General features: G+C 42.3%; 1 protein-coding gene and 1 non-coding gene across 2 annotated transcripts in view; one reads left to right on the top strand and one right to left on the bottom strand.

Annotated features, from left to right (window-relative positions):
* The window catches only part of LOC141074951 (uncharacterized), a 132,676-nt gene extending 119,238 nt beyond the window's left edge, over nt 1-13,438 (top strand). The window contains exons 6-7 of the mRNA XM_073562280.1: nt 775-786; nt 10,813-13,438. Of these exons, the coding sequence (XP_073418381.1) occupies nt 775-786; nt 10,813-12,018 (1,218 nt within the window). The 3' untranslated portion in view covers nt 12,019-13,438. The remainder of the gene's footprint in view (nt 1-774; nt 787-10,812) is intronic.
* TRNAT-CGU (transfer RNA threonine (anticodon CGU)) lies at nt 6,850-6,926 on the bottom strand. The gene has a single exon. It is a non-coding gene; the product is annotated as a tRNA-Thr (tRNA).
* Nucleotides 13,439-15,038: the final 1,600 nt, after the last annotated feature.

Raw genomic sequence — 15,038 nt, 5'->3', positions numbered from 1 at the left:
TATGACGCAGTCAGGGTCGCTGGTGCATCGCTAAAGGTCGCTAGTGAGCTGCCACACAGGCAGATCTCACCAGCGACATCGCAGGGGTCGGGGGCCATTACTTACCTGTCAGACAAGGCGATCCTGGCGTCCTCCCGCCCGCGTCCACGCGTAGCTCGTCAGCGCCACAGGAAGCCCAGCAGGAAGCTGACGACGAGAAACGGTCCAGGACGTTCTTGTGCGATCAGTGATAATCAGCGGGGGAGCCGGTCGGAGGTAAGTATCACACATAGCGATATCGCTAGCAATATTGCTGCTACGTCACAAAAATCAGTGGCGTTATAGCGATATTGCTAGCGATATCGCTTAGTGTGACAGGCCCTTTACACTCTCTCAATAGAAGAGCCCTACCTGAAGGTGTTAGAAGAGAAGGCTGGTTTTCCATCTAGATCCCTTGTTTCTACCAAAGGTGGTTTCAGATTTCCATAGGAATCAGGACATAATAATACCTTCATTTTGCCAGAACCCAAAAAACAAAAAAGAATTCCACTCTCTTGACATAAGGTGAGTAGTTTTACATTATCTCCACATAACCAAGAAGTGGAGGAAGGGTAGGAACCTATTTGTTCAACCCTATGGCCAGAATAGGGTACAAAAGGTATCCAAGACTACGGTGGCGAATTGGATCAAGAAGGCAATTATCGAAGCCTATAAGATTCAAGATCTCAGGCCTCCAGAAAATTTCACGGCTCATTCCACCAGAGCTGTAGCAGTGTCATGGGCGGAAAAGGCTAGCACCTCCATCGAGCAGATATGCAGAGCTGTTACCTGGTCGTCTGTCCACACCTTTATCAAACATTATAGACTTAATTTAACATCTGTCAAAGATTTATCATTTGGGAGAAAAGTTCTCCAGGCGGTAGTCCCTCCCTAGGCCGTTTGGCTTTGGCATTCCTCCTGTGTGCTGTCGTGGGGGCTTAATAGAGAAAATAGAATTAGACTTACCTGTAAATCGGTTTCTAATAACCCACCACGACAGTACAGGTAATTCCCAACCTTCTATTTAATCTTTTGGAACTGGTAGCAATAAATAACGTTAAGCATCCATACTTGCGGTCCTTTGTAATAACACTGGAGAATGGAGGTAGGAGGGACTATTTGACCTCTTTCGTATTTTCAGTCCCTATTAGGATGAGAGGACATCCTCCTGTATGCTGTCGTGGTGGGTTATTAGAAACCGAATTACCGGTAAGTCTAATTCTATTTTTTATTTTCACAAGGTTAAAAGGAGAAAATGGACCATTAAAGTTGTTGTACAATTTCTCCTGAGTAGGCCGATACCCCATATGTGGGGGGAACCACTGTTTGGGCACATGGCAGAGCTCGGAAGGGAAGGAGTTCCTTTTGACTTTTTTAAACCAAAATTGGCTGGAATAGAGATCAGACGCCATGTCACATTTGGAGAGCCCCTGATGTGCCTAAACAGTGGAAACCCCCCCACAAGTGACCCCGTTTTGGAAACTAGACCCCCCCAAGGAACTTATCTAGATGTGTGGTGAGCACTTTGAACCCCCAAGTGTTTCACTAAAGTTTATAACGCCCGGGCGTGAAAATAAAAAAATCGTATTTTTTCGACAAACATGATGTTTTAGTCCCCAATTTTTTGATTTTGTGGGAGAAAACTACTGTATGGACACACGTCGGGGCTCGGAAGGGAAGTAGTGATGTTTTGGAATGCAGACTTTGATGGAATGGTCTGCGGGTGTCATATTCCGCTTGAAGAGCCCCTGATGTGCCTAAACAGTAAAAAAAAAAAAAAAATCCCACAAGTTCCCCCTTTTTGGAAACTAGACCCCAAGGAACTTATGTAGATGTGCTCCCTTTTTGGAACTAATCTACTGTTTCCTGTAATGTAAATTTAAGTAAATTAGTAGTGCATGGAGGTGTGGTACAATTTGAAGCAATCCTTCATACACAGGCCAGGTTTTTCGGGGCAGGTGTCGCATTGATAAATGGCATCCTTGCGTATTCCCCTTTTGTAACACACTCGGCACCTTTTTTGCGGCTTACCTTTTTTTCCAGTTGGCGGGACCTCCCCCAGGAAATGCTGACCTGGTACGATACGAGCACCTTCAGTTCTGGAAGTACTGGGGCCCGCTGCTTCCTGAGTGCCAAATATCAGTGCCTTAACCACTTCCTCCTGGAACTGAAGGTACGACTTATCGGTGTGGCGTGCACATCAAGACAGCAGGAAAGCATTACCATCTGTACGATGTGCACGGCCAGCTTTTTGTACCACACTTTGGCCTTTCTCAAAGCACTGTACGGCTGGAGGAGTTGATTGGAGAGATCAACGCCCCCCATATTTTTGTTGTACCCCAATACACAGGTCGTTTTGTTTTCCTGTGCAGAGGTATCTCGTATAGTGCTGAGGGTGCTGCCATCACCGTGTATGGTGGTCAAGAGAAGGACATCCCTCTTGTCCTTGTACTTGACCACCAGTAGGTGGTCGCTACATTGGCCTCTGCTGTCACCCCTTCTGAGCATCTGTCCAAGTAGCGTTTTTGGGAGGCCTCTCTGATTTTTGCGGACAGTACCGCAGGCTGCGGTACCTCACGCAGAGAGGGATTTGAAGAGTGGGATTTTGGTATAAAAGTTATCGGTATAGAGGTGATAACCTTTATCTAGCAGTGGGTTCACCAAATCCCACGCAATTTTCCCACTCACTCTCAGGACAGGAGGACATTCAGGGGGTTCAATCCTGGTGTCCTTCCCTTCATAAACTCTAAACCTGAGGGTGTACTCTGAGCTACTCTCACACAGTTTGTAGAGTTTAATTCTGTACCTAGCCCTCTTGCTGAGCAGGTACTGATGGAATCTGAGCCTTCCCTTAAAATGAATTAAGGACTCATCCACGCAGATGTCCCTTTGGGGCACGTACACTTCAGCAAACACTGTGCATTTTCGGTATAATGCAGGAATTTGTGGATGGCCTCAAAACGCGTCCGGGCCATGACCATTCGGAACACTGGAGTGTTGTAAAAACATCAACACTCTAATATTGCCAAATTTCTGGCTTCTTCAGGATACCCATGTGAAGGACCAGGCCCCAAAACTGCATCATTTCAACTGCGTCTACAGGAGACCAGTTAGAAAATGATGAACCGGGGTTTTGTGCCAAAAAATGACGAGCGTACAAATTAGTTTGGCCCACCATGAGGATAGCAAAATCCTCAGAGAAAAAGGCTTTGAAAGTCTATTTCTGTGAGGCCGGTGGTGTCAAACTTGATTCCTGATTCTGCCACAAAATCAGGAATCATTGGCTCATAATTTTCAGGGGTCGAAGTCCATACGGGGTCCGTAATGGGGTGTTCTGGTTCATCTTCTGGAATGGTGGGCGCTGCCTCATCTTCTGTCCTGGGGACGTCTGTGTGGAGGAAGAGGATGAAGAATCTGAGAAATAAAGAAATGTGGGATCCTCTCCCTTGCTATCACTGTCAGAGGCAAGGAGAGAATATGCCTCCTTCACTGAATAGCGCTGTTGAGACGAATGTGACGGGCGGGACATTATTTTATCTCTAAAGCATTTGACACTGTCCCACATAAAAGATTGGTAAGTAAGAGGAGAAAGCTTGGGCTAGTGGAAAATGTGTGTAGATGGGAAGGTAGCCGGCTTAGTGATAGAAAACAAAGAGTGGTTATTAATGGGGCATCCTCAGATTGGGCCAGGGTTACTAGTGGGGTACCGCAGGGGTCTGTATTGGGCCCCCTACTATTTAATATATTTATTAATGATCTAGTTGATGGCTTACACAGTAAAATATCAGTATTTGCAGATGATACAAAACTATGTAAGGTAGCTAACACAAAGGAGGACAGTTTGCAACTACAGACAGATTTGAGTAAATTGGAGAATTGGGCTGAAAAATGGCAAATGAGGTTTAACACAGATAAGTGTAAGGTTATGCACATGGGAAGGAGAAACAGATGCTACAATTACTGACTAAATGGGAAACTGCTGGGGAAATCAGACATGGAAAAAGACTTAGGCATCTTAGTCAATAAGAAGCTAAATTGGAGTGCCCAGTGTCAGGCAGCTGCCACCAAAGCAAATAGGGTGATGGGATGCATTAGAAGAAGTCTGGGGACACGAGATGAAAACATAATTCTCCCTCTGTACAAATCAGACCACACTTGGAGGATTGTGTGCAATTTTGGACGCCGGTGCTCAAGAAGGACATTACTGAACTTGAAAGGGTTCAAAGGCGGCTACTAAAATGATAAATGGAGTTGGTTCACTACAATACCCAGAAAGGTTATCAAAATTAGGTCTATTTACTCTAGAAAAGAGAAGACTTAGGGGAGACCTAATATATATGTACAAGTATATCAGAGGGCAATACAGAGATCTCTCCAATGAACTGTTTGTACCAAGGACTGTGACAAGAACAAGGGGGCATTCTCTTCGTTTGGAGGAAAGACAATTTCTGCACCAGCATAGAAGAGGGTTCTTCACGGTAAGAGCAGTGAGGCTCTGGAATTCTCTTCCTGAGGAAGTGGTGATGGCCAACTCACTGAATGAATGTAAGAAAGGAATGGATGCTTTTCTTGTGAGTAACAGTATAGAAGGTTACGAATAACAGAATATTATAGGTAGATGGTTGACCCAACTTAGGGGAAGGAATTTTTTTCCCTATGGAGAAAATTAGCTTCTACTCTGTGGGTTTTTTTCCTTCCCCAGGATCAACAATGCAGAACAGCTGCACTAAAAATAGGCTGAACTAGATGGACATAAGGTCTTCCTTCAGCCTTCAAAACTATGTTATGTTATGTTTAGTATGGTGCTTGTGTTAAGTACTTTATTTTTAACTGTATGTGTGTGGGGGGGATAATGTTTGGTGTAAACTTTTGTCTGAAAAGAAAAAGCTAAAAGAAAAAAGCAAATAGGGAGAAAAAAATGTATGAAAAGAAAAGTGTAAAACAGCAGGCACAAGTTCTGATGAGTGAACTGTTTCACTTATCAAAGTTTGGCGGCTGCTGGATGTGCGCACGGAGGTGGCGCTAAAAGGGGTGAGAGAAAAGCGAGCGGGGGAGGGGGGTAAAAAGAGAGGGAAGGGGGATGGGGGGATTAGGGTGGATGAATAGAGATCAGGCAGGGATCAAAACACCTACGATTGTAATCTCTCTTCTTTCTTCTGTCTTGTCCTCTTCTTTCAGCAGGGATTGTGGTGTCACAGGCTTCTGTGGCACCTCACGGCCCAGCACAGCAGCAGATCCTGCAGGAATCCTCATCTAGTGTGAGGACTTGCAGAGCAGTCACAGAAAGGTCATACCGCTGCTGTGACCTGTGATTGATGATAACATCGATCACACCAATCAGAGCTGGCTCTGGTGACGCTCACAGCTCCTATCCGAGGCAGGTCACCGGCAGGGCACAGCGCGGTCACACCTATGCACATAGGATTCGCACGAAACCACTTCATTGCTTTCAGTCTGTAATTGATGAAGGCCGTTTGTGGCCGAAACGTTTTACTTTGGCTGCATTAAAAAAGTCATCAAAACTCATCTTTAAGTTGAGTGCCTAGTTTATTATATTCTGCTCTATGGTGTGGGAAGCTACTACGGCACCTTCTCTAGTGGTGCACATGGAGACTAACATGGGTAGGAAACAATGTGATTACTTTCCCTTTTTTCCCCCTTTTTTTCTCTTGGTTCTGACAAAGTTAGTATGTGTGGTCACAGACCAAGAAACCTAATATGGAAATTTGTTAATCTAGTGGTTGGTAATGTGGTGTCCCTCTGCTACTACCTGCACTGTGGGTTTATATATAATTAGGGGTAATTGTGAGGTACTATTACATTTTATATAAATGATCCTGTTCATGTACTGTATCTATGATGCAGCATTTTTTTATACTGGTGCATCTTTGACCCTAGTCAGATCTGTTTTTTTGATTCACAAAATCTGTAATTATTGTCTGTTTTTTAACCAATTTTGTCATTAAAAATTATATTTTTTACTTACTTTTGACTTTATTATTATGGTTTATACGCTCCATTTTCTTATGTTGAAAACCAATGTGTGTGCATGAGATTTCTGAAATCTAATAGGCTTTGCTGGTACTGTAAAAAACAGCTGAAAATTAGCATTAAAACGACCAGTGTGAACATACCAGATGTTTGGCATTTCTCCAGAAGCATTAGCTGAGTATAACGTACTGGTCACTACAATGTACTGGTCACTACAACTTACTGGGCATTTTACTCAGTAACATCCACTGCTGCTTGTTTCTGGAAAACACCCATGCAGGGGTGAACCTAGCCTCTGCTGCCTGAGGCGAACAGAACAATGACGCCCCCCCCCACAAAGTAAATTTTTACATCTATCCTGTAAAACTGAGTACAATAGTGGACATTTTGATTTAGATAAATAGAAAAAAAAGGTGTCCAAACACAAGGATGTCAGCACCATCATACGCACATACAAGAACAACACAGAAGTATCCAGAACAACGGTCATTAATGGCAATGGTAGGCCTGGCACAAAAATGCAGCCCTGCCACACAAATCCCACCAGCCCACAAACTATAATGGTGTGTGCACACGTTGCGGAATCTGCCACGGATTTGTCCGCGCGGATTTGCCTAAATCCGCAGGTCAAAAGACCTGTGGTTTTACCTGCGGATTAGCCTGCGGTATTCCCCTGCGGTTTGACACCTGATCATAGAATCATAGAATCGTAGAGTTGGAAGGGACCTCCTGGGCCATCCCCCTGCTCAAAGCAGGATTCGCTAAATCATCCCAGTCAGATGTCTGTCCAGCCTCAACCCAAACAGGTAGGCATTTTTCATAGGAGAGTATCAAAGCAATTGTCATGCTTCAGTGAGAGTCGAACTCACGACCCCTGGTTTACGAGACCAGTGCTCTAACCTCTGAGCTATGAAGCCACGATCATGAAGCAGGTGCCAAACCGCTGCGGAATCCGCACAAAGAAGTGACATGCGGTTTTAAAACCGCAGCAAATCCGCGCGGAAGATTCCGCTCCGTGGGCACTGCGGTTTTCATTGACTTAAATGGTACTGTACAGTTTCTGCTGCAGATCCGCAGGGCCAAAACCGCTGCGGGTCCACCATAGAATCCGCAACGTGTGCACATACCCTAATACTCATCAGCCCCGATCAGTGAATTTTTGCTATACTTTGTCATCCCCGCATGACTCTCTTAAAGGAGTTATTTGAAGAGTCACATGTGAATGGCGTCACAGTGCATATGATCGACCACAGCTCCATTTACATGGTGCTCTTCAAAGCTACGTTTCCCAGGATCATTGGGGTCCCAGTGGTCAGATCCACAACAAACAGAAAGTCATCCCCTATCCCCACATAATGCTCCATACAGTATTATGGGCCCCATATAATGCTCCATACAGTATTATGGGCCCCATATAATGCTCCATACAGTATAATGGGCCCCACATAATGCTCCATACAGTATAAAGGGCCCCATATAATTCTTCTCCCCATACCCCGCTGCTCTGGTCTCCTCCGTGTATTCTGATCCTCCGCACTGCTTGGCACAGGGACATCATTAACCTTACATATATAATTGTCCACTTGGACTGATAGTAATAGTGATTTGTTTGTACCCTGTTGTCTGGGGCTGGCCGACTTTATGGGGGTGCTCAGGGCATATGATTATACACCAGTAAAAAGTATGAGAGGCTCAATGTGACCAGTGCCACCTAGTTTCCTACCCCTCTTAGTCTCATCCTGTTGTAGTTTGTGGCTATTTATGCCCATACCTTTTCTATGTGAGTAATTGAATAATAAAGACACTTGTACATTTTTATACTGACTTTGTCAATTTTATGTACTATTTTCTTTCTTTTGAGCTATGTGCTCCTGTTCTCCTTCTTGTAGGATGATATGCTCACTGTACATTATGTAGGTCATACTGCAACGTCTCTATATTTATTATATAGGTGATACTGCACAGTATTTCCTTTATATTGTATACAGGCGTATGACCTATATATTGTACTAGCTGAAGAGCCCGGCGCTGCCCGGGCATATTAACTAACTGTGCTGTGGTTAGTTATAGCAAATTATAATTATCCTCCATCCCATAGTCCCGTGCCCATATACCCATCATACATATCCACCATCCCATAGTCGAGTGCCCATATACCCATCACACATCCTCCATCCCATAGTTGAGTGCCCATATACCCATCACACATCCTCCATCCCATAGTCCCATGCCCATATACCCATCACCCCATAGTCCCATGCCCATATACCCATCATACATATTCGCCATCTCATAGTCCCATGCCCATATACCCATCATACATATCCACGATCCCATAGGCCTGTGCCCATATACCCATCATACATATCCACGATCCCATAGGTCCCTGCCCATATACCCATCATACATATCCTCCATCCCATAGTCCCATGCCCATATACCCATCATACATATCCTCCATCCCATAGTCCCATGCCCATATACCCATCATACATATCCTCCATCCCATAGTCCAGTGCCCATATACCCATCATACATATCCTCCATCCCATAGTCCCGTGCCCATATACCCATCATACATATTCGCCATCTCATAGTCCCATTCCCATATACCCATCATACATATCCTCCATCCCATAGTCCCATGCCCATATACCCATCATACATATCCACCATCCCATAGGCCTGTGCCCATATACCCATCATACATATCCACGATCCCATAGGTCCCTGCCCATATACCCATCATACATATCCTCCATCCCATAGTCCCATGCCCATATACCCATCATACATATCCTCCATCCCATAGTCCCATGCCCATATACCCATCATACATATCCTCCATCCCATAGTCCAGTGCCCATATACCCATCATACATATCCTCCATCCCATAGTCCAGTGCCCATATACCCATCATACATATCCACGATCCCATAGGCCTGTGCCCATATACCCATCATACATATCCACGATCCCATAGGTCCCTGCCCATATACCCATCATACATATCCTCCATCCCATAGTCCCATGCCCATATACCCATCATACATATCCTCCATCCCATAGTCCCATGCCCATATACCCATCATACATATCCTCCATCCCATAGTCCAGTGCCCATATACCCATCATACATATCCTCCATCCCATAGTCCCATGCCCATATACCCATCATACATATTCGCCATCTCATAGTCCCATTCCCATATACCCATCACACATCCGCCATCCCATAGTCCCATGCCCATATACCCATCATACATATCCGCCATCCCATAGGCCCGTGCCCATATACCCATCATACATATCCTCCATCCCATAGTCCCGTGCCCATATACCCATCATACATATCCTCCATCCCACAGTCCCGTGCCCATGTACCCATCACACATCCTCCATCCCATAGGCCCGTGCCCATATACCCATGATACATATCCGCCATCCCATAGTCCCGTACCCATATACCCGTCATACATATCCTCCATCCCATAGTCCCGGGCCCATATACCCATCACACATCCTCCATCCCATAGTCCCGTACCCATATACCCGTCATACATATCCGCCATCCCATAGTCCCGTGCCCATATACCCGTCATACATATCCGCCATCCCATAGTCCCGTGCCCATATACCCATCATACACATCCTCCATCCCATAGTCCCGTGCCCATATACCCGTCATACATATCCGCCATCCCATAGTCCCATGCCCATATACCCGTCATACATCCTCCAACTGGATGTGCAGCCATTTACGACCACTCTTTGGGTCTGATCACGAAAGAAGTCTCAGAATCAGTGGGATCCGTTGAAGCCTTCCAGAGTTATTACCACATAAGGTGACAGTGGTCAGAATTGTAAAATATGGCCTGGTCATGAAGGTGAAAACCGGCTCGGGGGTGAATGGGGTTAAGGCTTTGTTCACATGGGGCGTAATTGCAGCGTTTTTGTTGCAAATTTTAAGAAGCATATTTTGAATTTTACAGTACTAAAAAATGAATGAGATTTCTGAATTCTGCTTTTTTTTATTTCCTTGCGTATTTTAATCATCAATATATTTCTTCACATAAGCAGTTTATTCTTTCAGCGTTTTTCACCCATTCAAATTAATGAAAAAAAAAAAGTGAAATCGCTTCAAAAGTCTCAATAATGCCCATATTGTAGGCAGTATTTTTCCTGCCAACACTGGTCTTTGGTGCAAAAAATCCACTGCAATTACACCATGTGTGAACAGACCCTAATAGTAACATTATATCTATCTTGGATTGTGAGAAAACTTACAGAATTCCTGTTTACTCTTTACAGAAAATGACAATAACAATTCTGAGAGAAGCGTCAGGCTATCGGCAAATTATAAATTAGAAGATGAAGATACGAAGCCGCGCTGTAAAGAAGAAAATCTCACCAGCCCTAATGTACATTCCGGATTCATCTGTACAGAGCGAACATATAATCCACCTCATCCTGAGGAACCGTCTCCTATCCAAACTCAGGATGTTACAAGCACAGATCAGACAGGAAGCAGAGAGCTTCAATGTGAAAAACTTCACCAAGGAGAGAAGCCGCCATACTCTTGTTCAGAATGTGGGAAAAATTTTAGTAATAAATCAAGTTTTGTTACACATGAAAGATGGCACACAAGAGACAAGCCATTTTCATGTTCGGAATGTTTGAAATGTTTTATTTCTAGAGCCAAACTTCTTGATCATCGACAAAGTCACACAGGGGATAAGCCATTTTCTTGTTCGTTTTGTGAGAAATGCTTTGCAATTAATTCAGATCTTGCTACACATGAGAGAATTCACACAGAAAAGAAGCCGTATTCATGTTCAGAATGTGGGAAATGTTTTTCAGATAATTCGGCTTTAGTAAATCATAAGAAAATTCACACAGGAGAGAAACCATATTCATGTTCAGAATGTGGGAAATGTTTTGCACTTAAGTCACATCTTGTCCGTCATCAGAAAATTCACACAGGGGAGAAGCCATTTTCTTGTTCATTTTGTGAGAAAGGCTTTACTTATAAGTCATATCTTGTTACACATGAGAGAATCCACACAGGAGAGAAGCCTTATTCATGTTCGGAATGTGGGAAATGTTTTATTTCTAAAGCCAAACTTCTTGATCATCATCGAAGTCACACAGGGGAGAAGCCATTTTCTTGTTCGGTTTGTGGTAGAAGCTTTGTAATTAAATCCAGTCTTGTGACACATGAGAAAATCCACACAGGAGAGAGGTCTTATTCATGTTCTGAATGTGGAAAATGTTTTATTTCTAAACCCAAACTACGTGATCATATTCGAAGTCACACAGGGGAGAAGCCATTTTCTTGTTCATTTTGTGGGAAAGGCTTTGCATTTAAGTCATATCTTATTACACATGAGAAAATCCACACAGGAGAGAAGTCTTATTCATGTTCTGAATGTGGGAAATGTTTTATTTCTAAAACCAAACTTTTTGATCATCATCGAAGTCACACAGGGGAGAAGCCATTTTCTTGTTCGGTTTGTGGTAGAAGCTTTGTAACTAAATCCAGTCTTGTTACACATCAGAGAATCCACACAGAGAATTCATATTCATGTTCTGAATGTGGAAAATGTTTTATTTCAGAACCCAAACTTCGTGATCATCTTCGAAGTCACACAGGGGAGAAGCCATTTTCGTGTTCTTTTTGCGGGAAATGCTTTGCACTTAAATCAAATCTTGCTGCACATGAAAGAATTCACACAGGAGAGAAGTCTTATTCATGTTCTGAATGTGAGAAATGTTTTATTGTTAAAGCCAGACTTCTTGACCATCATCGAAGTCACACAGGGGAGAAGCCATTTTTTTGTTCATTTTGTGGTAAATGCTTTACAATTAAAGGAAGTCTTGTTACACATGAGAGAATCCACACAGGAGAGAAGCCGTATTCATGTTCAGAATGTAAAAAGCAATTTACACATCAGTCAAGTCTGGTTTACCATAAGAGATTTCACAAAGGGAAAAAGGCGAAATTATGATGAAAATGTAGAAAGTGCATTACAGAGATATTTGACCTTATTAAGCATTACAGAATTAAGGTGGAAGGCTGATTTCATGTTTAGAAGTCAGGAAATGTTTTACTACTAAAGCCAGACTACCGAAGTCATCAGAGGAGTCCCAAAAGTGAAATCAAATTTTGAAACTTAAAAATTCATATTAAGAGTAAACTATATTCTTAGATTATTCGTAGCCTCTCAGAGCGTTTTTTGGAGGAAGATTTTGCTTTAAACTGCTAAACATCAAAATTATATGCGATCGAAATATATAAACCATTTCAGATAAACGAGAGGAAAAACAAATAACTTTGTTTTCCAAGTAGTGAAGCTTCCATGAACCTTACTGTATATTACTGTATGATATGTAGATATATCAATAGTCACCATCATCCAAACAATAAAATATGGAAATGATGAAACTGAAGAAAACACTGCAAAATACATTTTGCGATAATTTATTTAAAGAAAGATCTACAGTAGGAAATGTCATGTATGACCCTCTTAAAGACCCAAACCTTACAGACCAAAAAGTAGGATTGGGTGTTTCCCATTGGGTTTGGATGATTAGACCAATTTATAGATATAAAAATAGGAAGAAAAGGATCCACATGGCTGTAAACGCACATCAGAATGGGTATTTTTTTTTTTAATTGCCTAGACACCCCCCCTTTTTAACCATGTGGAATAAAGCTACATATTTTTATTCATACGGCCATGTGGATCCTTTTCTTCCATTTTTTGTGAATTTAGTCCAGTGGTCAACGGTATTGAATCTATGCTGTGTTAACAAGGAGCAACGCTACATTTACCTCACTGTGAGGCTTTTCCCAATTTTACTTTCTTTTTGTGCTTTTTCCCAGTTTATACAGTATATACACTTTGCAGACTTGTAGGTGGAATTTCTTCACTGAAAATTGTCCCAAACATCTCAGTGTTTTCAGTGGATGCACATGGATTCTGTGGATTTAGAGAGTAATGTTGAATTTGAGGTGACAATATAACTTTTTTCATTTTCAATATATTTTTATTGAAGACTTTCTTGATAAATATGAAAAGAGGTGTGGAAAAAAGAACATGTATCCAGTTAGTCTTATAAAGTAGGATCAAAAATATATCCGTGCACTGTTCAAATTTAGAAAATCATTCCAAAGTGTTGGTACATTAACTACAGTACTTCCAGAATACTCATAGATGGTGACGGTCCGGGCAGTCCGTGATCTACTCTGCAGTGATATAAATGTTCTTGTGTAGTAGAGCCAGTCACCTGATCATTGTATGGATTGTCAGTTAAAGCCAGATTTCCCATAGAGAAGGCAGAAACTGTTTCTTTGATTTCCCAGTCACTGTATATACAGACCTAGGCATACGCTATGTATAAATTCAACACCTGCACTGATTCAACTCCTGCATGTGTTCACTCTATTCTATGTCAGCAAGCAGCTTGTAATGGTACAACTCCACATCTCTGCCTGCTGTCTCATGTGCTGCATATCACCTGTAATCTATTTTAATGAAGTCTGCTTACTGAATATTTGCTATAATTCATCTGTTGCATCATTCTCAGTACTCACTGTTGTATAAAAAAAGGATTTTGAGGATATGTCAAAAATAAAAGAACAGTCAAAGATGCTATAGGATTTTTACAGGATGAAAATGATGAAATAGTAAGACAGGATGTTGAGAAGGCCGAACGTTTAAATTCCTATTTTGCATCTGTTTGCTTTCAGAAAGGAAATGTAACATCAACTGATCTTCACTGTCCTATTAAGGGAATAGAAGAATCCAGGATATCTATAAACAGAAAGATAGTAAGTAATAACTTAGCTAACAAATGAATTCAAGTCTCCAGGTCCAGATGAATTACACCCCAGAGTACTGAAGGAGATAGCAGACGAAATTTTTGAACCACTCTCCATAATCTTTGAAAATTCTTGGAGAACAGAAGAAGTCCCAGAAGACTGGAGAAGAGCAAATGTTGTTCCTATCTTCAAAAAGGGGAAGAAGGTAGTCCAAGGGAACTATAGACCGATGAGTCTGACTTCTACACCAGGAAAGATCTTTGAACAAATTATTAAACAACATGTATGTCAATACCTGGATAAGAATGAAGTGATTAAACAGAGTCAGCATGGGTTTGTAATTAATAAGTCATGTCAGACTAACTTAATTTCCTTCTATGACGGTATCACTGATTGGGTGGATCAAGGAAATGCTGTAGATATAGTATATCTTGACTTCAGCAAAGCATTTGACAAAGTCTCTCATACAATCCTTATTGAAAAAATGACTATGGAATGGACAAGGCAACTGTTAGGTGGATTCATAACTGGCTTAGTGACCAAAGAGTGGTCGTAAATGGCTGCGCATCCAGTTGGAAGAATGTCTCAAGTGGGGTACCACAGGGCTCTGTCCTGGGCCCTGTATTGTTCAACATCTTTATCAATGATGTAGATGAAGGAATTGAGGGTAAACTGATTAAATTTGCTGATGACACAAAGCTAGGAGGGATAGCTAATACTAGAGAAGAGAGAGAGGATTCAAAAAGATATGCATACAGTCTAGATCACGTGAAGTCATTATTGCCCTCTACTCCTCTTTGGTCAGACCTCATCTGGAATATTGTGTCCAGTTTTGGACACCACACTTTAAAAAAGACATCAACAAACTGGAGCAAGTTCAGAAAAGAGCGACCAGAATGGTGACCGGTCTGCAAACCCTGTCTTATGAGGAAAGGTTGCAGGATTTGGGAATGTTTAGCTTGCAAAAAAAAGACTGAGGAGACTTAATAGCTGTCTAGAAATATCTCAAGGGCTGTCACATTGTAGAGGGATCATCTTTATTCTCATTTGCACAAGGAAAGACTTGAAGCAATGGGATAAAACTGAATGGGAGGAGACAGATTAGAAAAAACTTTTTGACAGGGTGATCAATGAGTGGAACAGGCTGCCACGAGAGGTGGTGAGTTCTGCTTCAATGGAATTCTTCAAACAGGCTGGACAGAC

This window comes from Dendrobates tinctorius, unplaced genomic scaffold (genome assembly GCF_039654945.1).
Source record: "Dendrobates tinctorius isolate UK_male_01 unplaced genomic scaffold, ASM3965494v1 ptg000342l, whole genome shotgun sequence".
Classification (NCBI taxonomy): domain Eukaryota; kingdom Metazoa; phylum Chordata; class Amphibia; order Anura; family Dendrobatidae; genus Dendrobates; species Dendrobates tinctorius.
The sequence above is the reverse complement of the archived record's forward strand: the minus strand, read 5'-3'. Positions and strand labels throughout refer to the sequence as shown.